Consider the following 26043-nt stretch of genomic DNA (forward strand, 5'->3'; position numbering starts at 1 on the left):
CCATATTGTGGGTGAATTAGCACCACAGGTAGGCTACAGACAAGAATTCAGGCCCCCCCCCCAAAAAAAATCAAAAGCATTCTGTGAAAAATGACCAGCTATACAGAATTTATAATAAAGAGTATTGTATATTTTATTTGTAATTTATATACTACACATCTTTTATATTAGTACAATTTATAGTAATGTGTGTATATGACATATGCCAGGTCTGTCTTGTATCCTCAGCACCCAGCACAGAGCTTGGCACACAACAGGATACACAGATATTTTCTGAATGAATGAATGAATGAACATGACTTTGGACCTCAGTTTCCCCCACCACATAACAGCGTTGAAGAAATGGGATGGGCTCTTCAGGTGGGCAGTACTGGTGCCAGATGTGGTCAGAGCACCTACTGTGTGCAAGGCTGGCACAAACAGCTGGTGCCCCAGGATGGGATCTCCCATTTCCTTAAGGCCTTTGCAGGCTTGGGGACTGCTCAAAGGATTGTCACAGGCCTAGAGAGAGGACGCCAAGGAGCCACTGTACAGGTACGGACACTGAAGCCAAGGACACAGCAGGCTCTGCTAGGGCTAGACCCCCTTTCCTTAGCCTTTCCTGTTTCTCAATCCTCCTGGGCAAAGGGCCTCTTTCATCTAAGAACTAGGAAGAATCCCAGTCTGGCTTTGTCACAGCTACAGAAGAGAGGCCCTCTCAGCTCCCCAGCTCTCCATGTGAGCCTCCCAATTCCATGTTCCCAGTCAGGGGCCCAGGCATAGAGTGGAGGTGCCCACCTCTACCATGTACAGTCAGCATGATCTTTGGCAAGTCACTTTTCCACTCAGCTCCAATGTCTCCTCTCTGGGGCATCCAGAGCCCATTGGCCACCCCTGCAGGCCCAACTGGCCAGATCTGTCAGCAGTTTGCAGGACTGAACCCTGACTGGAAACTTGTTCCATCTGGACTCTCCTCACTTAACGGGCAGTTAAGTGGCTTGCCATGTTTCCACAGCAAGAATGTGGCTTAGCAGACTGGCTCGGGGCACTGGAAGCATATGAGGGAGCCCCTACACCAAAGCCCTTTACCAGAACATAAGAGCCAGGGGTGGGACCTGGAGGTTCTAAAACCCTCTGAGCTCCACTCCCACTCCCCGAACGCCTGTCTTGTGCCTATATCCATATGCCACAACTCTACTGTATGCATTTTGAAAGCAAGGACCAGAAAAGTTTTGCTCACTACTGGGGCCACTGTGTGGGCTTGGCCGGAACATAAGAGCTCAAGAATGTGTTTAATGAGCAAAACCACTTGCCTATCTTCTACAAAGAGCAGGCTCTCCCCGCTGCCTTTGCTCATGCTGTCTGTCCTTCACTAGCACATAGCCTCTATGATCACCCCTAGGAGGAAGGGCTTCCCGAGCTCAGCAGGGGACCATCCTGACTCCAGGGCACCCGGACATACCATTTATGAAACCCACCCTCCTGGGAGTGGGAGAGAAAGCAGAAGGTGAGTCCACCCTGGTGGGCAATGAGTTCTGTCCACCACCAACCCGTTTGAAGTTTAAAAAGAAAATAGAGATTAAGGAAGCACCAAAGGCAAGCCCTCTCTTATGACAGCATCAGACAACTATTTCAAAATATATTAGATTTGGTTTTTATTGTAGAGCACATGTATGAGGGCAAAGTGCTGCACACACAACTACAAATCATTTTTGGGGGGAAAAGCTGTAAAAAAACAGAACAAAAAACAAACAAAACCCTGCAACTGCTTTAGTTATGTAGTTCCAACTTGAGGAGTCACGCTGGTAAAGGAGTTCTGGCCCCTGAGAAGGGATTCTTGATGCTGGCTGCCCTAAATTCCTGCAGCCTCAGACCCGGGCCTCTGTGAAACAAGGTCCTCCTACAGTGGAGATACCCTGAGGACTGCGAGGGCCTCTGCTCTTAGCAGGCCTGGTCATGGCCCTAGCTGGCAAGGAGACGTTTCTAACAAACCCAGACCAGTAAAACCTCATAGTCCTCGAGAATCTAAGCAGGCAGAAACTGCCAAAGAAGACTTTTTCCTTTTATTACTATTTTTTAAAAGCCCTCTCCCAGCTCCCATGCCCCATGGCAGAAGAGACACCAACCCAGTGTGCAGACCTGAGCTCTGGCTGTGGCTGCGGCTGCAGGTGGACAGGGGTGGGCACCTTCCTACAGGGATGGTGTGGGTAGAAGGCCCACACTGGCCAATGCAGAAGAGAGGAAAGGGAAAGAAAAAGACAAGAGACCAAAGAAAAAAGTAAACTGAAAACAAATCCCTATTACACACCACAACAGTTTTCCATACTCCAAATGCTAGACTTGGAAGGACACCAGTCCCTCTAGCTAGAAACAATTCCTAAAACTGTTCCAACATGGCAAGTCTAACTGTTTATACAACCACACACACACGCACGCCTGAAAGGAGCAATCCAGCAAAGAGGTGTGCTCTTAGCGAGAGGCCAGGACCACTACAGCCAGGAACCTGTGGGCAGAGCAGGCCGGTGGGTGTGGAGCACTCTGGGGCTCAACCTGCAGCTGTGGGGTGCAGAGGCTGGCACTGTTTAGGCCCTTGCCTAGTCACCCTGAATGACTCAGCCACAGAAGGAAAAGGGTGTCTACATGACTTTCTAGAGCCTGGAGAGCAGGTGACAGGTGGAAGGACAGCAGGACCTCTGTGGAGCCAGTGAGGCCCAGGAGATCTCTACCCAGCTTTGACATGGGGACTGAACTTCATTTATAACACTGAGAAGGATTTACATAAAAAGCAAAACAGTAACTTTCTGAATCAAACATTTTGTGTGGTGGAGTTTTTTGTTTTTGTTTTTTTAATAAAACTGGCCTGACACAGCCCCACTTGAAGATGGTTGCCCTGCATGCCTCTACTGGCTACTCCAGCATGAGTTTCTGTCAGCTTTTCCATCCTAAAAGAAAAACAAGAACTAATTCTGTTCTTCAGCCTTAACAGGCAACAAACCATGGGGGAAAAAAGGGTCAAAAACCCTCCCCCAAAAACAAAAAAAACAGGGTGACTACGTGAGGATTAACCAGAGTTCCAGAGAGGGTGCAACAGGCCTCAGTGCCTCCGCATCTTCACTTTCCGGGTGGGGCTGCCAGCGGCCTCTGAGCAGTCCTCCCCAGACTCGTAGGACTTGCGCCAGTAGTTCTCAGAGCTGAGGCTCCCCCTCCGCCGGTGCGCAGGCAGTAGCACTGAGCGCCGGTTCTCCTCCTTGTCCATCTCCAGGATTCTAGGCCTGCAAGGGGTTGGAGTGGGAGGAGGAGGGAGGAGTTACTCAAGAGGCTGGCCCAGGGCCAATGCCTCCTTCTTCCAAACCCTCTGCACCCAGCGCTGACCCTCATTTGCAAATGGCTCACTCCAGCCTGGTGGTTCTCCCCAGAGGGGTGACACTGGCAGAAGCAATGGCACCGTGGTCCCTACCAACAAAGTGCTAGGGGCCGCTCTAGTCTTTGAGACATGCCCCAAGTACCCTGTGGATCTGCCTGGCTCTGACTCTGTTGGATAGGAAGAGCCCTTCCCTATCACAGCCTAACACCCTGCACAGTCCCGCCCCGCCATCTCCCTCTACTTCTCAATCTCCAGCCCACTACTGCCACTTTATATCTCTGCCTACCTCCTCTCTCTGCTCACCAACCCCCCTAGCCCCTAAAACCACCAAGCTATTCCTGCCTGTGTTTCAGCCCATACGGTACCTCATGCCTAGACTGCCCTTCCCGCAGGTCTTCCTCATCCTTCTGGTCTTAGTTTACCCAGTACTTCCTCAGAAACCTTCCCCAATCCTTCCAAAATGGGCTCCTGGTCCACCATCTTCCAAGTCCCAAGCTTCCCTCCTATCATTTATGTTCAACACACAAGAGTGTCTGGGTGGACTGAAAATGTGAAATGGTCAGGCCACAAGCATTCCCACTTGTCGGAGTCTTGGCCCAACCTCTTCTTGATGGGGATATAGGCCATCAGTCAGAGGTCAAGGGTGAATGCCACCAATGCCACCAACCCAGGGGAACTAGACATAAAGCTTAGAAAGCTGGGCAATGCCAGGCTCCTAACCACCTATCCCAGGCTTCCCTACCCACCTCACCCTCCAGCTGGGCCACAGGGCTACTTTGCCAGCCTTTGTTGAGGATCCTACCTGTGAGCAGCATCAGGGTCTGCCTTGCGGTGGGACCGCTTGGGTTTCAGAGCAGGGTCCCTGTTGTTTCCTGATAGGCGATCTGAAGCATAGCTGGGTGGTAACACGGAGCTGCTGAGGGACTTTGTCTCCAGCCGGGGCGCATCTAATCTAGTCCTGCAAAAGAACCAGGCATGGGAATTACCTGTGACCCTCTGGTGGGGGTATAGATCCTGCCAAACCAACTCTCTCTCCAGGCAGGCTGGAGTATGGAGGCCAGAAGCTCTGCTCTGTGCCCCAGTCTCTTGCAGTTCAATCAGGAATTGGTTTGACTGACTTCCAAAGATACTTCTGAAATTCAGGCTTAGGAGAAGGGAATGAGAAACTTCCATGGATAGGAAGCTGTGGCCCCAGGAGAAAGATCCCAGGGCACTCTTTTCAGTTGGATGAAGCAGCCTCAGGCCCAGAGGGTCTCTGGAGCATTTCCACCTACCAGATGGTTGCAGGCCCTCTGGTGGGCACCAACATACTCTAATAGACAACTTCATCCTCGCCTAAAACACCAAGACAGGAAAGTTCTCCTGGGAAGGGCTGGAGGGAACAGAGTGTAGGTTCCTCCACTCTCTCACACAAGGACACTGAAGCCGTGGCAGAGCCAGGAGGACCCAGGCCCAACTCCACATTCAAGTGCTCATCCCACCACAGCCACCTAGAAGCTTTTGTTCCTTCCAGGATCCTGACTGGGCCAAGGGCATTTTTTTTTTTTTTAAGATTGTATTTATTTAGAGAGAGAAAAAGGTAGGGAGAAAGAGCGGGAGAGAAATATCGATGTAAGAGAAAAACATCACTCGGTTGACTTGCACATGCCCCCAACCAGGGACTGAACCTACAACTCTGCATGTGCCCTGACTGGGGAATGAAACAGTCAACCTTTCACTTTGTGGGATGAGGCCCAATGAACTGAGCCATGCCATCCAAGGCCCAAGGGCTTTTGAAGGTAAAGTCCCCACCTAGTACCAGGTATGAATTTCAAGGAATATACTGCCTAGTAAAGGAAGAACATGCAAGGTAAGGTCAAGGAAGAGGGGTTGTAGAAACTGGGTAGGGAGGTACCCAGGGCAGTGATCTGAAGCCAGGCCCAGGAAACCTCAAAGAAGCCCAAGGCTCCTTGTAGAATACAGGGAAGGCTGGCAAATCAGGCTGGTACAACAAAGGGCTGGAGAGATGCCTGGGATGAGGAGTAATGAAGGTATGGCGGGCAGAAGGCCCCAAAAGCACCTTTCCCATAGGCTGCTGGGCACAAAGTAGTAATTTGGTTCTGAGGGAATAGATGCCGTGATCAGGGCAGGAGTCAAAGTGGAGGTGGGATCAGACGCTGCTTTGCCCTGGGCTGCCTGCCATTCTTGGTAACAACCACATCCAGTCCTCATTGGTCCCCCTACCCCTACTGGCTAGCCTGCTGTAAACAGAGGGAAAACAGAGTCAGAAAAGCAGCTGGTCACATATCCTGGAAGTCTTGGGAGAAAGGTTTATGCCCAGGTGAAAATGCAAGCCAGATAGGCAGGAGTCACAGGGCTTTGACCCTGGACAAGGGTGCTCTCCTGAGGCCAGGAGGGGGAACATACATTCTGACACTCTCAGGCTCAAACTAGTGGGCAGGCAGGCAGGGTGACTGGTCCCTGCCCCTTTGCTTTGGCCTCACAGAGGCGGAAGTCAGCAGGGCACAGCTCCCCTAGTCTTAGCCTCCACTCTGGATACTCTAGGATCAGGGAAGCAGGACCCAACAGCAAGAGAAGACCTAGCCCTTGTCACCATCCCTATCTGGGCCTCAGTTTTCCAGTCTGGGTGGTAAAGGAGGGAGAAATGTGATGGGCTGTAAGGCCCCTTTAAGTTCTCAGGGTCTAGGAACCAAAGACAAGTCACCTCTCTCAAGACTAGAATTCTTTTTTTTTATTTTTTAAAAGATTTTATTTATTTATTTTTTAGAGAGGGAGGGGAGGGAGAAATAGAGAGAGAGAGAGAAACATCAGTGTGCGGTCGCTGGGGGCCATGGCCTGCAACCCAGGCATGTGCCCTGACTGGGAATCGAACCTGCAACACTTTGGTTCGTAGCCCGAGCTTAATCCACTGAGCTACACCAGTCAGGGCTAGAATTCTTTACAGGAACACCAGGAAGAGGTGGTGCTGGGTAACACCCGGACAGGAAAAAGAGATGTAAAATCACCTGAGCCCTGAAGGCCTCTTCTTTACCAGGACAGACCTCACATCCCTGTGCTAAGAGTTCCAGGTGGCAGAGATCAGACCAAATGAGACATCAGCCATTAAACTTGACTTCAAGGACTCCAAGGGTCTTGTGGAGGAACATTCCCTTCTGACACCACAAAGCTAAGTCCTACACTAAGGTCCCACTTGTGCCAGGGAGCACACACTCAGAGCAGACAAAAACCCCTTGAAACCAAAAGCCCCTGGTGAGCAGGGACAAGGACCCTGGAATTGATTCCTTGGGTTAGTGACAGATGGCGAGTAAATAGCAGAGCCACTGAGAGAGCCCAACCTCCAGGGCTGGAAAACACAACCTTGTCCCGCCACATGGGCACAGCTGACACAGGCCAAGCCTTGGTATGGCCCTGCCCTTCCTTAGCTGCTTACTACCTGACTGGCCTGCCTGGGCAGCCAGGGGGCAGTAGTGGCAGCTCCTCACTATGGGTCTAGGGCTGCCAGAGAATCTGAGGAGAAAGGTATAACCAGCCCAGACTGGATAGGCCAGGAACATGGACCAGCTCCATTGCTCTCTAGCTGTCTAAATGAGGGAAGGGGGTTGTTCTGCCCATGTGGCAGCTCTGCAGCTACTGAGGGGCAGCCCTCAGAGGAGTGACCAGAGGTGGCCCACCTGAAGTCCAGACTCTTATACCCACTTTGAGGACAGTATAAGCTCTGGGGCCCCAAAGGGCTCCTGACACATCACCTGGAGCTGTTACAAACACACCTCAGAAAAGCTGGAAAAACTCCTGCCCTCCTTCCACTTCCAAAAAGCCACAAGGCTGCAGGAAGCCAGGCTAGAGCCAGATCCCAAGCCCAGAGCCCACCAACAGCTTAACTTCAGAGCACACCCCTCTTAAAAAGCAGCAAACACCCAGGGAACAGGCCAGCCCCTCAGGGTTCAGTGCATAAAGCCACAAATTTAGAATAAGGAAGTCCAGTTCTATCAGTAAGGTCTGGGCCTTCTCAAGTAGCAACAGATCTGAGCCAGCATCCAGGGATCCAAGCAAGGCACTGGAGGTGAGGGCTAACCAGGCAGACCATCACACCAGAAAGGTCACCCAGGGTGTCAGGACAGGGCCCTGGTACAGGGGAAGCCAGAATAAAGGGAGGATGGCAGCATTAATGGGACACATTACCATGTGACCTGAGGGGACAGAAGGGAGTTGACCTGTCCCAGGCGTTCTCCTCCTGTTCTTTTGTCACTCGTGGAATCCTTCAGAGAAGCTGCTGAGGAGGAATGCACTGACTGTGGGGGTGGGGAGCAATGCTAAATTGGAGAGCAAGTCACTTGCTTAGGTCACACAGCTACAACCCCACAATGGCCTCTGAAGCCCAGGTGAGCTCACTTCACTGCAGCAGGACAGAGCTGAGCAGGCAGACCACCCTTTCTGGGAGGTGGTGAACCGGTCAGCACTTCAGACTCCACTGCCAACCACTCCCCCAAATTCTGGCTGCACCCTCACCCAGTATTCTTGAACTACAAACCCTGGCTTTCCCAAGGGAGGCAGGAAGCAATGTGGTGGGCCTGTCTGAGCACCCGTTTATTGAGTGATGAAGGCCCCCAGGCCTAAGCTTCTAGCATGTCTGAGTATCAGACTTCACAAAGCCCAGATCTGTACTACTGTCTCCCCTACAACAATATCCACCCCCTTGGGGGCAACCTCATCTTCTACCAGCCTCCCTCAAACATCACCCCCTCTCCAACTCCTGCCCTGCTTCCCCAGAAGGGGTAGACAGGCGTAGAGGCCTGCCATAGTCAGAAGAGCCTAAAAGGCACATGAGGGCTATTACCCAAAGACAGGGTACCCCAAGCACATAGTCCTGGGCTTCCAGTAGACCTCTCCTCAAACACAGCCTGAAAGACACCCAGGCCCCAAGGGGAGCCTTGCCAAATCATTCAGCCTGACTACAACAAGTGCCCAAGAATCCCCTAGTCCAGGCCTGGTAAAGTCTAGATACCATCTCCCAGGAACTAGAAGACCAGATACCACACTTGTTTTCCTTCACCTGAGCCACTGAACAACATGCCCCCTGGAGCCCCTTCCCACCCACTCCATGTGCCTCTGTTCACACTGTGCATCGACTGGGCATCATCTTCCCCAGCGCCTACCATGCCCTGGCAAGGTCAAAGGGGAGGGAGGGGAAGGGAGCAGCTAGGGAAAGCAAACATGGCACGCTGGAATTTCACCAGGCCCAGGCACCACAACTGGTCCAGTTTACAGGTGAGAACAGAAGGCTAAGGTCACTCACTGACTTACATTCAGCAAGGGAAGGGGCAGAGCCAGGCCCAGAACCCAAGCCAGTGACACCCCGCCCCAGGGGGCCTCATCACCCCCTTTCTCCTTGGACAGGCTGTGAGTACAACAGGCTAGTCAGGCCAAGTAAAGTGGGTAGGGAGAGTGTGTGGGCACACACTCACTAGGGAGGAAAAGGTAGCATAGGAGACAAGAACCATGAAGACAGACTCGAGGGCAAGGGTCTCAGCGGGATGATGTCTCAGGCCTGGTCAGGGAAACCAAAACCTGTCCACTCATCCTCACCCACCCAAGGGGGTAGCCTCAATTCTCACCTCAGCTTGTCCATGCACACAGCCTCCCCACTACAGCTGCTCTACTTTCAGGGAGGGTCTCCCCCTGACCTTGGGAGGCCTCAGCCTGAATGACTAAATAAACTGTTTAGCTCAGCCTCCTACAATTTCTTCCATGTGAGTCCCGCACCCCAATGCTCACGCTTCAGTGGCTACCCAGCACCCTCCAGATTTCTCTGGCACAGCACAAAGGCTTTTCTATCTTAGACTCTATCAATTGCTCTAATCCACTTCTGGGTTCCAGAATGGACGACCTCAGAGTCCCAGACTCTAAGCCTCTGTAAAGAGCATCTCTTCTGCCTGAACTGTCTTTGCCCCTAAGCCTCTTCCGTGCTGCCTGCACCCACACATCCTTGATCACCTTCAGGTGGCAGTTCTCTGGAAAGCCTTCTTTGGCTGGTCCCAGGTAAGGTGCTAAATGTCTGCCTTCCCCCAAAGGACAAAGGGAAGGAGAAGAGACCACATTCCTGGCACTAGCACAGAACCTAGCTAACACCAGCCTTCGTTAACACTTGGCAAGTAAATCTCCAGCTGGCTTTCCAGCTTCGGCCTTCTCTGAGGTCAGCACCACTTGACCAAGAAGGGTACTTACACTGCCCTGAGGCACTCCATGTGTCTCCTCTGCAGACCCAGTGCAGCCCTGGGGGCTTCCTGAAGACCCAGGGATTAAGTACTCTGGCCACCAAACAGAAGGAAGGCCCTGAGGCCCACAAGTTCCCTCCTGATGATCAAGTGTTGATCCAAGGCCTCTTCCCTCGCATCACCTCTTAACTACAGAGACCCTCTGTACTTTCTGCCTTCCAGTCTTTGAGCTTAATCACCTTTTCTGCCTAGCATGCAGTATCTAACACAGGAGCCAGATCTACCAGATCTACCAGGCCTTTTTATTTTTATTTTTTGAGAGTACAGTTATTAAAGCTGGAGACAGTGAAACAAGGAAGGAAGGGCTTAGGATAGAAGAAGCACCAGGAGAGCCCAGGGTGGATATGCTGTCGGCTCACTGGGAAGTTAGAGAAAAGGGACCTTAGAGATCAAGATCACGAGGTCAGCTCAGGATGACCTGCCGTAGCCCACTGTTCCCCTAGTTCTAAGTCTTGTGGGCACCCTTAAGAGTTTAGGAGATAGCACGCTTGAGAGAGAAGAAAGGTGTGGGTGTGCCACTACCAAGCCTATCTTAAACACCAGCCCCCTCCTCCCTTGCCCTATAACCCCACAGAGCTAGATGTAATTCCCCACCCCCCAGGCCAAGGGAAACATACTCTGCTTCTAGAACAGTGCTCATTCTGCCTGTGTTGCACTGGCATGCAAAATGTCCACCTATCACATGCCGAGCACCAAGGGAGCTAAATTTCCTGCATGTTTGCCTCAGGTGCCTTGTGCATGGTTGATGCTTAATGTTTCAGAGTCTGGAATTCCTGCTCAAAGATCCTTCCAAACTAGCTTTCCAGAGAAGTGCCACCTGAAGGTAGTCAAGTATGTCTGGGCGCGGGCAGTACTCCACTCAGTGCCTAGCACCTATGCCAGGTGAGTGCCTGGCATGGGGCAGCTCGCAAGGTCCTTCAGAAGGTATACACCAGGGAACTGTGGGAAAAAAAATGGACCACTGCTACCACCTGCTCTGAATTGTTACACCCAAGAAGTTGGTGAGTCCTTTCATTCTCTAACCAGTAATTTAAAACTTTACACCTTTGTAAAGCCTAGGTCCAGTTTCCTTGCCCAGGGTGCCAATGATTGACAAACATGTGTGTTGGGCGGCTTGCTCTGGGTGGGCTGGGAAACAGTGACATTTAAGGAAGTTAGGGAATGCCAAGGAGCTGACCAGCCTGCAGCGACCACCTCACCTCACCTCCTCTGTAAAGCAGTTCCCTTGTCACTTAAAACATGCTTATCAATCAGCTCTCTACTTGCACAGCAGAGGCAAGAAAGCCCTTCTGTGTGTTTGTTTCTTAAACTCATAGCATCCACCCCACTGACACACTGAGACAGGAACAGGGCTTGTGGTACGACATTGTGCCACCCACCAAAGGACCACAAGATCCAGCACCAAGAGAGCCTTCCTCAGCCATTTACTGGTAGTGCCCCAAATTATAACACTAAGTCCAAGGGTTCCACTACAGAGGCTCTCAGGTCACTCCCAGCCTGGCAGTTCTCCCTGTGAGAAACAGTAACACCACATGCATGACAACTGAGCACCACCCATAGTAAAAGGAGCTACACTCTACTGAACTGGAAGCATTTGGCAGCCACCCACCCATTTCTCCCCATGAGGCCCTGAGAAAGACCATCCTAGCTGACTGACCTGAGCCAGTGACAGAGCCCCCAGGCCTTCCCTCTAATCTTGAGAGAAGACAGACTCTCTACCTCTCTGCTTATGAGTAGGGCCAGGCTCAATGCCCAAGTTCTACCCATCTGAATGTGACTACACCAGAAGACATCAAGTCAACCGGGTACCCACCAAGGCCACATCCCTGATATCTGGGAAGTGCCTGGGCCAAGATGCTCCCCTTTTCATCTGTCACCAGCTTGTCCTTTGCTCTTTTTTAAAGATTTTATTTATATTCCGAGAGGATGGAAGGAAGGGGAAAAGAGAGCCAGAGGACATCAATGTGTGAAAGGAACATCAATGAGCTGCTTCTCACGTGACACCAACAAGGGACACAGATGCAACCCAGGCATGTGCCCTCACCAGGAATCAAATTGACAACCTTCTGGCTCACAGGCCAGCACTCAATCCACTGAGCCACCCAGCCAGGACCAGCTTGTCCTTTACCAAGACAAGACCCTATAGCTACTCTGGAGCTGCTCCTCCTCAGCCTGAACAGTCCTCTGGGCTAGGCCTCAGGCTGAGCTCCCAATGGATCGGGATCTCCCTGCCCTAGAGAACACAGATTTAGAAATTCACAATGCAAGTGGGTGGGCTATGACAGTTTAAACGGGGAGGAGGTGTAGTGAGACTGCTACAGGTGTGTACACGATGCTCCCTGAATGTCAAATCAGCCAACACCTAAGCCCTGAGGGATGGCTAGGTTAACCAACTTTCAGTGTGTACATGTGGGTCATTTGCAGGGTAGGGTGTAGATCAGAAGCTAAACATGATAGATGGGAAAGCATTCCCTACAAAGGCCACACTGTTCCAAGAGCCCAGGACACAAGTCCAAGGAGAATAGTTGGAACTGCAGGTGCTTTAACATAAGTGAGGAGTAGAAGAGATTAGGGTAGATTGATAGGCAAAGCCCAACAAAGAGCTTGGATTTTATTCTGTAGGCAACAGACAGGCCTGTGCCTCAGCTGCCTGGAGAAGCTGGGGAGCACCCTCCTACTCCTCATTAGCCCTCTCACACCACAGCTCTGTGTCTGCCCTCCAGCCTAGTCCCTGGCTGGCTCTTGGGACCACTCAAGTCAGAAGGTCAAAGAGCCTTAGTCACCCATAGTAGCCATCCTCTGAGGTCAGACCACTGCCAGGGGCCCAGGTGGCTAAGAACTTCTTGGAAGAACTGGGTAACAGTGCAGACATTTCCGTCCACCAAAGAGCATCTAGGCAGCCAGGTATGGGAGCCACCATTCAAGAAGGCAACAGCTGATGCTCTGGCTATGGACACCTCCATTTGTACCTCCAGGGAAGATTTCCCTGAGATAAGCTATTTTCAGAAGCTTGGGGGGAACACCTGGGAAATTGCAGCTCTGGTTCTGTATCACCCTGGGAGTTCCTCTCTAGTTCCTGGCCTGGGTGGACTACCCAGGCGGCAGTTGGTGGTGCCAGGTAGAAACTAAGAAGAAATGAATGGCACTCTGGGCTCCATCACTTCCAGGTTCTAGGTTTTGGCCTGTGCTGAGAACTACAAGACAGATAAAAAACCTTCTTCTGATGAATTGTGGGAACATTTTTTGGTTAGAGGAGAGAGGCTACCAGATGCCAAGCTGACCTATGCCTGGAGCTCCCAAACATGCCCAATGCTCTGCTTGCATCACAGGTCTAAATCATCACCTTTAACACAGAGGCTCAAAGTTCTGACTTGATGGAGTGGCAGAGCCACACCAAAGAAACTTCCCATCACATTATTCTAGAGTTCTAGGCCCGAAGTTATCAACTGAAGTTAGACAAATAGAATAAAATAAGGCAAGTTAAGGAAATACTTAAAGAGAGCCCCCAATGACTAAACCTGGAACAAACTGAGAATAAAATAAGTACCCACGAGACCATACTGATGTAAGTAAATGATTAAATAAAGATATAAACAAATGGGGGAGAAGTCACTCCTGTGCAGAATTCTAAGTAATCTGTGTGGCTACTTCTCCCTTAAAAAGAGCTACCTTCCCACTTCATGTGAGCTGCACACAGAGACCTCATCCTGAGGGTACGGAACGGATGGGAGAGCGGTTTAACTCTGGAATGCAGAAATCTGGCGAGCACAACCTCAGCCAAGTGATCATTGTCAACATCAGCAGTGTTAAGTCTTGTGCTCTGGACATGACACCGAGGAGAAGGGTGCTTTATACCTCTGCAGTCTTCCTCCTCAAAACCTATAACCCCAATGTAACCATGAGAAAAATATGAGACAAATCCCAATTGAGAGATATTAAAAAAAAAAAACACCTGACCAATGTAACCATGAGTAAGGCAAGTCTGAGAAACAGTCACAGCCAAGCAGACTAACTAAGGTGACATAACAACTAGATATAATGTGGAATCCTACAACCAAAAAAAGACATTAGGAAAAAACTAAGGAAATCTGAATAAGTACAGACTTCAGTTAAATAATCATGGGTCAACATTGATTTCTTGATTATAAAATAAGATGTTAACAGGAGACATGGGCTGTGGAGGACATGAAACCTCTTAGCACTAGCTTCACAATTTTCTGTAAATCTAAATCTGTTCTAAAAAATAGTTTATTAAAAAAAAAAAAAAAAAGACGGCAAACTATAGGATGTTCTGTTCTAGCCTGGGTCTCAGCACTAGTCTTGCTCTGCTCACTAACGTCTCATCTGACCCTGCACTCTAATCTAAAGGCAGGCGTATCATGACTCAGTGTCTGCCTGGCCCAGTCTATTCACCCCATGAACAGAAAGAAAAAAGTGCCAGTGAGGCTGGTTGTGGCAATGTTGGTCAGTATATCTCTGACTCCCTGGCCAAAGAGGAGGGACAGCCACAAGCTATGCACCTGCGGAACACTGCTGCCTAACCTCACACCTTTGTTTCCTACCTTCACTCCCTGCTCCTCTCAAAAGTGAAAACCTAGGCATTTTAAAAGTAGGCTGCAAAGGCACAGTCTAAAAATAATCCGCAAAAACACGTGACAAATAAGAATGAAGGAGGTGGGGAAAAGAAGGGGGGGGTCTGGAAAAGTGTTCCCCAAATCCTGTCTTAAGACTATTCCCATAAGAACATTAGCAGCATGTGCTTTTGTTCAGTCCTAAGCTCCCTATAGTTAAACAGCCACGTAACTTACTTTTCTAAGGAAGAAAATATACTTTATCCTCACAGAATTCAATTAAAAAAAGAAAAAAAGACCTACATCCTTTTTCTTCTCTCAGGCTTTAGGCTGCCATGCTATTGATACAAAGGAACCAAGTTCTAAGTCACAGGTGGCAAACACAAAGCCATGGGCTGAATGTGGCCCAACACCTTGTTTCTACCCAGCAGCAGTGCCGAGCTCCTTGCCCCTAGTTAAGGAATAATTATATTTATACAGTCCTAAAATTACCTCTGGCCCTTGAAGGCAACCACAAGGCTGATGTGGCCGCTCGTGAAAATGAGTTTGACACCCCTGTTCTAAGGGAACCCAGACCCACATCTTCAGACAGGCAGGCCTGCAGGTACCAGCCACTTACTTCCTGAGGATGATGACTGCTCTGCGCTCCTTGATGTCCTGAGGCCGTATGCAGTGAGTGATTTCATCAGCAGCATATCCACTGTGGGGGGGAGGGGGGAGAAAGAAAGAAAACAGTATGTGAGATGGAGAGTAGACAGACAATCAAGATTCCTGGGGCATAGGGTGGTGAAGAGAAAAAAATATGGTTCAGGTCTTAGGTGGCCCTCTGCCCAATTATTTGAGAGGGTCCAGGATCTACATGGAAGGCAAATACCATGTTAAGCTCCAGAATACTTCTGTCCAGAAACCATGCACAGAAACCTTAAGGCAGAAGCCAAAGCAAGAATCTCCTGGTACAGGATAGAAGGCCTTCTTATAAAGGGCCTTTGGAGGCAGCTGGAGTGACTCAGGCCAGACTATGGTGACAAGAAAAACATCTCCTCTTCCCTCCCTCCCCCACCCTTCAGCTTGCTGAGGAAGCCAAGGTAGATGCAATGTTCAAAAAGAGATCGTCTACTTGAAATATACCTTTCAAACAACCTCCATGTGGGGGGACTCCAAAATCTTGAAGACAGCTGTGTTTCAAATATTTTAAGAATTTCCATCACACTCAACTATTTCCATCAAGATACACGACTTTTAAAACTGCTCACCGACCAATGAATGTAGATGGCTGTCCTCTTCACAGCTAATGTCTCCCTGATCTGGTGTCTGGAAGCAAACTCAACTTTCCAAGCCCCCTCATATGCCCTTCATTGGGCATGTAGCACCCCAATTTCCTCCACTTAGCTGAGGCAGCTTTATTCAGCCAGAAACATACTCGGCAGCAGGCCTGGACGGAGGGGAGTGACTTCTCTGCCTTCTCCTCCTTCTCAGGACTCCCTTGATCACCCCAGACCATAAATCTTCCTCTACATGGCTTCTTGTCAGCTCCCTTCTCAAGGGCAGCTGTAAAGACATAAGCTTAACCATCACAAACGCTGTAGGCCAGCCTGCCCCACTGTGGGCAAGATGCAAGAGCAAATAAAAAAGTTTGAGAGGGAAGCACCTCTGAACTGGAAATCTGATTTGATGTCACATTGTGGGTAGTGAAAATAACCTCTATTTTATGGATTTCCCCTCATAGCTGTTCCTAAACCAGTTTTTCAGTTTTCTCTGTGAACATTAGTCACTCAAGAGACTATGGACAAATGCCCACAGTCAAATCAATTTGGAAAATGTTAAGGAGTTTACAGATCTGGGAATTACTATAGCAAAAAAATCTGCTTTTACTGAGCACTGACCAAAGAACCTTCTCTCAAATAACACCCATTAATGTTTGTAGCATGAAAATGCCCACAGGAGTTGAGGAGTTGAAGAGACTTGAATTTGAACCTGAGCTCTGACACCTGCTAGCTTTCTGACCTTAGTTAAGTCACTTGGTTAGGCCTAAACCTAAGTTTCTTCATCTGTAATAGGTTCTGGGTGTTCATTTTGTTATGCTTTATAACTTAGGTATTCCTTTACGGCCACTAATGATTATAAGATTTTAATATTTAAAAATTTATTTATTGCCCTGGCTGATGTGACTCAGTGGATTGAGCGCCACCCTGTGAACCAAAGGTTGCTGGTTCTATTCCCAGTCAGGGCATATGCCTGGGTTGTGGGCCAGGTCCCCAGGAGCGGGGCACTTGAGAGTCAACCACACATTGATGTGTCTCTCCTTCTTCCCTTCCCCTCTCTAAAAATAAATAAATAAAATCTTTAAAAAATATTTACTGATTTTATGGAGAGTTAGGAGGGGGGAGACAGAGAGAAACATCAATTTGTTGTTTCATCCATTCATGCATTCACTGGCTGATTCTGGTATGTACCCTGACAAAGGATTGAACCCACAACCTCTGCATATTAGGATGATGCTCTAACCAACTGAGCTACTCAGCCAAGAGGTGGTTATAAAATTTTAAAAGGGGAACAGTACCTCCTCCCTTCCAGGCAGAATTACAGAGTTATAAGACTACATGGTTGGCATCTCTGGAAAGAAGCAGTGAGAGGCCAACCTACAGAGCTGCTGTGAGAATTAAGTTAGATAATGCAGGGTGCCTGGAACCCCACTCTCATTTATTAAACATCTGACACAAACCAGAGGGCCCTGGACCACCCTGGGGCAATCCAGAGCCTCGGGTTCAGCACCTGCCAAGAAGATGTGATCCAGGCTCCCCATTCAGGGATCTGCCAGCAGCAGAGGCCTCCTCAGGCCTATTCCCAAAGCTAGAATCTTTAGGTATCCTCCTAGGTTCTTGTTACTCCACACTGAGGGAGTGCAGGGCAGTCCCACAGAAACACAGGACTTCCTCAAAGAGCTAAATCCAATCCCCCAAAGGTGCTCCAAGGCACAGTTATAAGGCTTAAATCTGCAGTACTGGCTACAGGCCACCTTCCCTACTGTTAACAAGTGTTACTGATCTGACTTTACTACGGGCACTGTCAATGGCCCTGACTTTCCATCTCCAACAAAAAAACCCTTCTGTTAATACAGTCCTGGAGAAAATCCAGATGTTTATCAAAGTTTAACAGTCCCTGCACCCCAAAGGGCTCTAGAATGTTAAACAAACCACGCCAGGTTCTTGCCATGGAGCCTAAGCCTCAGAACTAGTGAAGAGGTGGGACTGCAGAGGCCTACAGAAATGACCGTGCTACTGGGCCCCCTGAAAAGCTCATCAGCACTGGTCTCCTAGAACTTCCTGGCAGCCTACTGAACCCTCCCTTAAATATCAGGCTCCTCTGGGAGCAGGAGGCTCAAAGTCCTGAGCAGGGGATGTTCTGGCCAACCTTCAGCAGGAGGGTCCAGCTGAGACCACAGGGTTATTTACTAAGGAACCTACTTGCTACAAGAGAAACTGTTTGCAAGTCCTGGTCTGCCAGTCTGAAACTTAATATGCCCTCGGTCCAGCCTTACTTGGCATAAAAAAAGTTCCAGTACCTCCTGCTCTTTTGTTTTTGGGGTGGGGGTGGAGTACCACAAGCTGGTCAGCCTGCCTGGGCTGAGTCCCTCATGCAGCAGTGACTAGTATGCTGCCAGCAGAAAGACTCACAGAACATGGCTCTCTCATCCACAAGTTCTGTGCTTTAGGGTGACTCTTGAGAGTCTCTTCCCCTGGAAAGCTTTCCTCATCTCCCCAGGACAGGACTCCCCTACAGTGCCCACCCACACCTTTCTATTATTACATTCAGTCTTGTGAAAAATATCTTCCCTACAAGACAAAGACTTACAAAGTTCTCACTCATCTCTGCATACAGTGAACACAATAAAATGTGTTAAGCTCAACTGTTCCAGTGCTTTGAAGCCTCAGTTTCCACATCTGCGAAATAGCAAGTCATTCTTTAGAGGACTGGTGCAGGTTAAATGAGAAATCTGAATAACTCAATAAGGGATTGTAAATCCTCCAGGGGACCATCTTGGAGACTGAATTGTCATGGCACATTTCCACAATGGCCCCCAGTCCCCTACTACTGTGCCCTGCCTGGCACAGGACAGAACCAGAGATGGGGGAACCAGCCACGATATTGGCCTTGTGACAGCCTCCTTCTGGCTGGTGCTACCCACTCTGGGCAGCCTCCAGTGATAGACCTGCATGGCTCAGAAGCTTAAGCTTTTTGCAGGCAGCAGGCCAACCACCTGGCACAGGAGTGGGATTGTGAGCTCTAGACCCAAACCTCCAAGACAACACATGGCGTAACTTTGTTGGAAGTCCTGGGACTCCCTATAAAGAAGGTCAACCTTCTCCAAGTCCCAATTCTGTATACACCAAGGTACAGATAGAGTAGCTGAGCAGAGAAAGCAACTCATCTCCAGAGACACTTTACCTCAATTTCAAGCATTCAGTAGTGTGAACGAGATTCAACCTTCAATAACAACTTCATGGTATTAACAGGACCATTTGGCAGAGGAAAACTTAAGTCCCAGAGAAGTTAATTAACTTGCTCAAAGTCAAACAGCTATGATGATGACACTGGAATGCCAATCAAACTCTTGGTTTCAGTGTCTATGCTACATTTTTGTTTTTTGATTGTGGGTAGGGAATAGGTAATGAGGGATAAAAAGAAAAGTCCATTTATGTTTCCTAGTGACAAGATCCAATCTGTCCTTGGGGCCTCACTGGCCTCAGCAATACCTTAGCAACAGCTGCACACCAACCACCCCAACCGAAAATGGCCATCCTGCCCTGAAATTTTTATGGCCTGTTTATTTTGCTTGTTCTGAGCTTCATGATTAAGACCACAGCTCACTGCTAGCTTCCTTTCCTTTCACTGCTATCTGCTTTTTTGTCAGGCCTGGCAGAAGCAAGGTCTGGCCCAAAGCACCTCCTGAGAATGCATAGCCCTGACTTCATATAGAGGTTCCTTCCCCGCCCATGGAATCAAAAGATTCCACACAAGAGATGTGGCCCAGGCCTATGTGCCCTACTTTCCTAACTATTTTAAGCCAGAAAGCTAAATTTTGCTTTCAACCAGCTGAACAAGATCAGCCCTTAGCCCAGCACTGACAGGAGTACCCACTCCACCCCGTATCAACTGTGAACTAGAAGTCACAGGCTGAGCTCACCTCTTTGTATCCCATGGCTGGGTGAGATACCATAGTCATTCCATACAGGTGGGTAAGGCCTGGGTCTCAGGCATGTGGCCACCACAACCACTGACCATGCAATGATTAAAAGTAGCAGTAAGTAAGCAATTAGCCTTGAGGTAATCATTCTAATTAATCCGACTGAAATCTGTTTCAATGTGTCCATTCACCCTACAAGAAACAGGAGGAGGAGTATGGTATGAAGAGGAGGTAAAATATATTTAGTTCCCTAGAGAACAGCATTCAGAGAGGATCCGCCCAAGCCCAACAGGGGAAGGTTACAAAAACACAACTGCTGACTCAGTTTGGAAAGAAGTTTGCAGCACTTCCAGAAGGGTCTATGAAACCTTGCTCTAAATACCCACATTGGGACACTGTCGAGTCAATGTGTGCCACACACTAATATCCATGGTGACAACTATTAATATAAGAGTGTATTCTGGCCCTGGCAGGTATGGCTCAGTGGATTAAACGCCAGCCTGCAAACCAAAAGGTTGTTGGTTCAATTCCCAGTCAAGACACATGCCTGGGTTGCAGGCTAGGTCCCTAGTTAGAGGCACGGGAGAGGCAACTGCCCTTTGATGTTTTTCTCCCTCTTTCTCCAAAAATAAATAAAATCTTAAAAAAAAAAAAAGAATATATTCCGGCTATATTGATTTGGATAGGTATAGATAGCACTGCCACAAACAAATGAAGTCTGAATCAGATAAGAATTCCTAGATCCCTTCCCCATCTGCAGAGAACCAGTCTTCATCAGTCATTCCCTTCCAATGTCAGCCTTACAACTCCTTCTCACCCCTGGGCTGGGATACACACTACGAAGTGAAAGAAAGCTTCACCTTTTTACCAGCTTGGGTTAGAACTCAAGCGGGATTTGAAAAGAACCACTACTAACAAGCAGGTGTTCACCCACCTGCACACCAAGTAAGCTGAGAGTGCTAAGGGAGCAGGTGCTATAAGATTTCAATTAGTGGGGGTGTTCAGAACCCAGGAGCAATGGTTCACAACTGGGGATGATTCTGCAACCCCCAAAGGAAATTTGGTAATATCTGGAGACATTTTTGATTGTCATAGGTGTTACTAGCATCTGGTGGATAAAGGTCAGTGATACTGCTAAACATTCTAAAATGCATAGGACAGCCTCAGCACAACAAAGAATTAGCCAGCCCAAAAGTCAATAGTACTGTTGTTGAGAAGCTTTGATCTAGAGCTTTACCAAGGCATGCCTCACCAGACTCTCTACTTCAGGTCCAGGCTGGATGTAAGGACTAATAACTTCAACTGCCTTAAGTCAGCACCTAACCATGCCCCTTACCTATGACTATTCCCTACTACTACAGCCAAAGCCTCATTTGCTTGGCTAACTCCTATTCGACCTTCCAGTTCCAGCTTAATTACTCCCCAAAACTTTCAACATCCCAGAATGGGTTAAGATGTCCCTTCTCCCCCCTCAACATACTCCTGCAGTTAACTTCCTGGGCTATAACTGTCTGCAGTCTCCACTGACTTGCAAATTCCATGAAGGGAAAAGCCATGTTTTAGGCTCCACCAAATCCCTAGCCCCTTCTCCAAAGAGTAAGGACAGAGAATCATTAAATGACTGCACAGAAGCAAGTACCCATTTAAGTGCCAGGTCCTATATCATACACCAAATCATTTAATTCAAATCATTTAATTCTAATAGGCTTTGGATGTTAGCATCACCCCCCACTTTACAGATGAGAAAGCCAGGACAGATGATGCCCAGGAGATCCCAAAGCAAATGGGGGTTGGACTCAAAGCCTGGCACAGCACTTCTAACTCTACAGCCAAGTCAGAATGGGGCGGGGCAAGGGGGGGCGGGGGTGAGGACTAGGAAAACTTTAGGACTTTATTATTCTAAAAAAAAGATTGAATGACTGTTCACTAATAGACCTGCTTTTAAAAAGTTTTTATTTTTCAATTACAATTTACTTCCAGTATTATTTTATATTGGTTTCATGTGTACGGTATAGTGGTTAGACAGTCATTCACTTTACAAAGTGTTCCCCAGGCCTGCACTTTAAGAACATGCAACTTGCCCTGCCTGGCGTAGCTCAGTGGATTGAGCGCCGGCTGCGAACCAAAGTGTCACAGGTTCGATTCCCAGTCAGGGTACATGCCTGGGTTGCAGGCCATGACCCCCAGCAACTGCACATTGATGTCTGTCTGTCTCTCCCTCCCTTCCCTCTCTAAAAATAAATAAATAAAATCTTTAAAAAATATTTTTAAAAAACATGAAACTTTGCTCTTCAATACAGGGGTGTTCATGTATACCGAGGTGCAGGGAGTCTCAAAGTCACAAACTGCCCCTTGTGATCTCATTACACACCTGACTACTATTTACACCTTCTAAACAACCGTAAGGGTCTGTGACTATGTGAAAATTAACATCCTATTAAGAGACCAAATGCTCTTGTATGAGGTCCTTTCAGCATCTAGTACCCTTCAATGAAGTCAGACACCAAGCTGTCTTCCACAGCAAACCACCTGAGAGGGGCTCCTCTGGAAATCCCATCCTAAAGGGCTAGGACGTCAGTCTGGGAGAACCATGTATAGGACTCAGGAGCTGAGAAGCCCAAATGACAAAGAGGCAACTAACACATTAGAAAGCCTAAGTACTATTTCTGTTTAGAGCGACTTCCCAAAATTTCCCACCATAAGGCCTCAGGTATCACAAGGTTCTGATGCCACCTCAGATAAGGAAGCAGCTTCAGCTGTTCAACTCAAATTAGATGACCTGCTCCTGATATGAAGAGGGCTCCAGGGACCTTGCTTCCTGCCATGATCTGCCTGCACTTCAGAGTTTAAACTGCTTGTAGCAAAACCTCAGCATGTCCTGATCCCACAATAGAATCTCGTGGTCAACCAAGCCCCTCTGAAGAGCTGAAGACTACACCTCCTAAAAAGTTTTGGGGATTACTGAAGTACACTGCTAGAGTTACCTGTTTCAGGACTAGAAGGAGGCAGCATCCAGGTAAATGTTTTGCTTCATGTAAACAGCAAAGAAGCTCCAACAGGCAATCCTCTCTGGGGGCAATGACTAATTCTCAGCAGAGTATCAGGCTCAAAAGAGGTCAAGAACCTAAATTCTGCTGCTGACATAACTACAAGACCAAGTTCCAGGTAAAGAGACCAGCTTTATTTTGTTTCATTTGATCCTGGTAACAAGTAACACATTCTTACAAAGGACCAATAGGCTCTACTGCACCCACAGGGACTGAACTTTTAAGTGTGGGCTGCACTCTGTGCCTGGTCCAAACACAACTCCGTTCAATTCTAGGGAAGTCACTCCCCCTCTTGGAAATGGAAAATGTGTATCAATTAAATATGCTCAGGGGCCTTCCTCCGTATTTTTTGTTAAGAAATCCAAAAACACTTTCTCTGCTAAGGAAACCACGAATACCCAAGTTGGAAAGATTCTGAAATGGTAAGTTTAACTCATTTCTCAGAAAATCACAGATTTGAAAACGGAGGTCCAAAATAAAAGTGACTTGCTAAAAAACACAAAGAGAAATTCCTAAAATCTTATTTAGCCTTATGGAAAGATTAATTCTCAGTCATGTCCATGATCACATCAAACCTACCCTCGGGATACAGAATTCTAGATCGTTCCCTGACCCTTCCCTGCTTTCATACTGCATGTTTTAAACGCACACCCCTGAACGGGTTAGAACTGTAAAGTGAGGGCTCCAACTGACTCCTGCCACCTGGGTCAAGGTAGGCAGTTAAAGCAGCAGGCCCGCCCCCTCCTCCCAGGTGGGTTACCTGAGCACAGTCACGCTCCCCCTGCGCACTGGCAGGGAAAGCACAGGTTCCGACACCCGAATAGGCTTGAACTGGAACTTGCAGCCGAAGCACAGCGCGGAGTCGCTAAAGAAGGACACAGACACGATGGGGCGCTCGAAGATATGGATGGGGTCCACGTGGGACACGATGCAGCCACCGGGCTGGTAGTCGTTGATGACGGCACTGTTGACGAAACCCTCGGGGATGACGCGGTGCTCCACCAGCTTCTGGATCACCAGCTGGTGCACCCACTCGGGGATCTCATCCACGTCGCCTGGCGGGTAGAGGCGCTCCTGGCCGGGCCCGCGCTTCTGCAGCTGGGCGCCATACGTGTAACCCTCGCCGAAGAAGTACTTGTTGCGCAGTGGAGCCCGGTCCACCGTGTGCTCATTGTACAGGCCCTTCTCGGCGCGGGACACCACCTCGTCGATGCGGGCCTCGATCTTGGCGCACTCGTCCTGGCTGAAGAGGCGCATCTGCCGGATGCCGCTCTTCACCTTGCGCGCCTCCTCCTCCTTCTGCAGCTGCTGCTCCTCGTAGTCGCTGCGCTCGGGGTCCGAGTCTTCCTGGTACTTGCGCTTGGCCCCAGACACCGGGTAAGGCTCGGCGGCGGCCGCGGCCGCGGCGGCGGCTGCCACAGCAGCCGCGGCTGCCGCCGCTGCCTCCCGACTGCCCGTCTTATAGTTGTCCCGGGACGTCATGGACTTGAGCTTTTCACGCAGGTCCGTGTAACCGCTGGCGGCCGCCATAGCCCCGCAACGCTGCTCAGGGTCCTTCGGGGCGGGCTGGGCGGCCGGGCATGGCTCTCGGGGGATGCGCCCCGGGGCCCCCGAGGGGAAGGGGGTCCTCAGCGTCAGGCCCCCATACGAGGACCCGCCGGGGGAAGTCGAAAGACCAGGTGCTGGGTCGAGCCTCAGAGGCGGCGGGTCATGCAGCAGTGGAGGCTACGGTGCTTCCTCCTCCTCCACCTTCTCCACGTCCCGGGCAGCAGGAGAACCAGCAGCACCTCATGCCGCGGAGGACGACTGCGCAGGATCAGCTTGACTCCAGGCCAGCCCCTCCGACGCCAGACCCAACCCGCACTTTAAAGAGCTCCTCACGACGTCACGCACCGCTCGCTCGACGTCCGCCAGCGCCGCTCCTCAGAAGATTCGTCAACGCGCACGCGCACTGACGCCGGCCACCGCGGCTCCGCGATCAGCGGACATGCGCGAGCGTGCGGGCCGGGTCAGCAGGGATGAACGCGCAAGCGCAGACAGAACAGCTCCTCGTCCACCCCTCCCCCACTCTAGAAGGACTCCAAGAGAGCACTCTCAAGTAGCAACCTGCTTCCACGCCGTGCCACCTCCACGACCGAAGGGCTCCCTCCACAGGGGTGCTCTCACACTGCCAACGCTGTCGCTACACTGCGTCACGGCATCGTCCGACTGTCCGAAAATGCCTCAGCTCCCAACAACCTAGGCTGGCGGTTACCGTCCCTTTTGGCGCTTTCACTTCTTTCAAGAGCCACCAGCCACGCGCCGGGCGGGCCCAGACGGGAGCTTCCTGAAGGTGGTTGGTAATCATGCCTGTCAATCAGGCGGTCGCCTTGGCTACTTCATCCGTCACTTAATTAGCGGCGGGGAGGGCCCCTGAAGGGTGAATAGGTGGCTAAGTAAGTGCCTGAGTAAAGGTCTTACTGGAAGAAAGCTCTCAGACGCTTAAAAAAAACTTCTGAAACTAAGGAACCGAAAGCCCTGAGTCCCAGCTCTGAACTCAGACAACGATGTTCACAGGACCTGTACGCATTGACTGGGGACCTCACTGCCCGCCCTGCGCCCCGCTGCTGCCCGGAGCGGACGTTCCAGGAGTCACGTCCGGGGGCGGGGGCGGTGGGTGCATGCGCAGTTGGGGGACGCTCCGGGTTTGGCTTAGTTTCTCTTTGGGGCTGGAGATGGGGTTGAGGGCAGCTCTCCCGCGAACGCCCGGAAACTGAAGGGGCAAGTGGCTCACGGATAAGGCAAAACTATAGATTATTACTAGAGACAATTCAAAAGTTTTGAAGCGTGGGTCAGGGTTCTCGGCGTGAGCAAAGGCATGGCAATTCAGGGTGCGCAGGGGCGGGGCCACAGATAGTGGTTTGTGCTCAGCCTCATTCATCTGCTTTGCTTGGCGTTCAGGGCCTTTGTTGAAGATTTTTTTCTGCTCCTTTCCGTGAAAACTGAGCTGCAGTCTCGCCCTGACACTACCAGGTCTGCAGACATACCCTGTCACACCTCCTGGCCTTTACCCAAGCTACTGCTTCCACCCATCTTTGATTTTTTAAAAAAAAAAAATTCAGTTCACTTCTTTCCAGCACACTTCTCAGGTTTTCACTAGAATAATATACATATTAAGTTTCATGATCTGGTCTCTGCATCTGCCTTCAACCTCAACTCTCTGGCCGTTCTGCTCCCTCCCCACCCGCAGTGTGTCCAGCGTAAGCACAGACTCTAGATTTGACTTTTGACCTCCTGACAGGCTGTATGACCATGGGCAAGTGACTTCCCTTTCTGAGCCTCAGTCTTCTGGTCTGTAAAATGGGAGCAACATTAGTGCCCACCTCATATGATAGTTGTGAGGATGAATTGAAGTCATATATGTTAGGCAGAGAGGATGGCTGATCTTGAGTCTGGGTCTCAGTCTCTGCATCTGTAAACTGAGGGTCCGACCAGTCTCTGTTGGGAGGTGGAGGTTGTTGTGTAGTCATTTGACAAGGCCAGAACATCAGGGTCTGCAGAATGGGGAATTCTGGACCCCTGGGCACTATCCCCAAGCCCCTTGCTGGGTCACTTGCAAAAGGCCACACAGCAAATCAGCATACAT

At 49.7% G+C, this 26043-nt stretch overlaps 1 protein-coding gene across 1 annotated transcript; it reads right to left on the reverse strand.

The window, feature by feature from the left end:
* Positions 1-108: 108 nt before the first annotated feature.
* Positions 109-25008, reverse strand: ALKBH5 (alkB homolog 5, RNA demethylase). The gene is made up of 4 exons (XM_045824171.1): positions 23179-25008; positions 14806-14886; positions 4146-4301; positions 109-3251 (listed from the first exon to the last, which is right to left on the reverse strand). The coding sequence occupies exons 1-4, from the start codon at positions 23946-23948 to the stop codon at positions 3074-3076; spliced, it is 1185 nt and encodes a 394-aa protein (XP_045680127.1). The 5' UTR covers positions 23949-25008; the 3' UTR covers positions 109-3073.
* Between the last annotated feature and the right edge of the window lie 1035 nt (positions 25009-26043).

The sequence above is a fragment of the Phyllostomus hastatus genome, unplaced genomic scaffold, assembly GCF_019186645.2.
Source record: "Phyllostomus hastatus isolate PE091 unplaced genomic scaffold, TTU_PhHast_1.1 phas_scaffold_55, whole genome shotgun sequence".
Classification (NCBI taxonomy): Eukaryota; Metazoa; Chordata; class Mammalia; order Chiroptera; family Phyllostomidae; genus Phyllostomus; species Phyllostomus hastatus.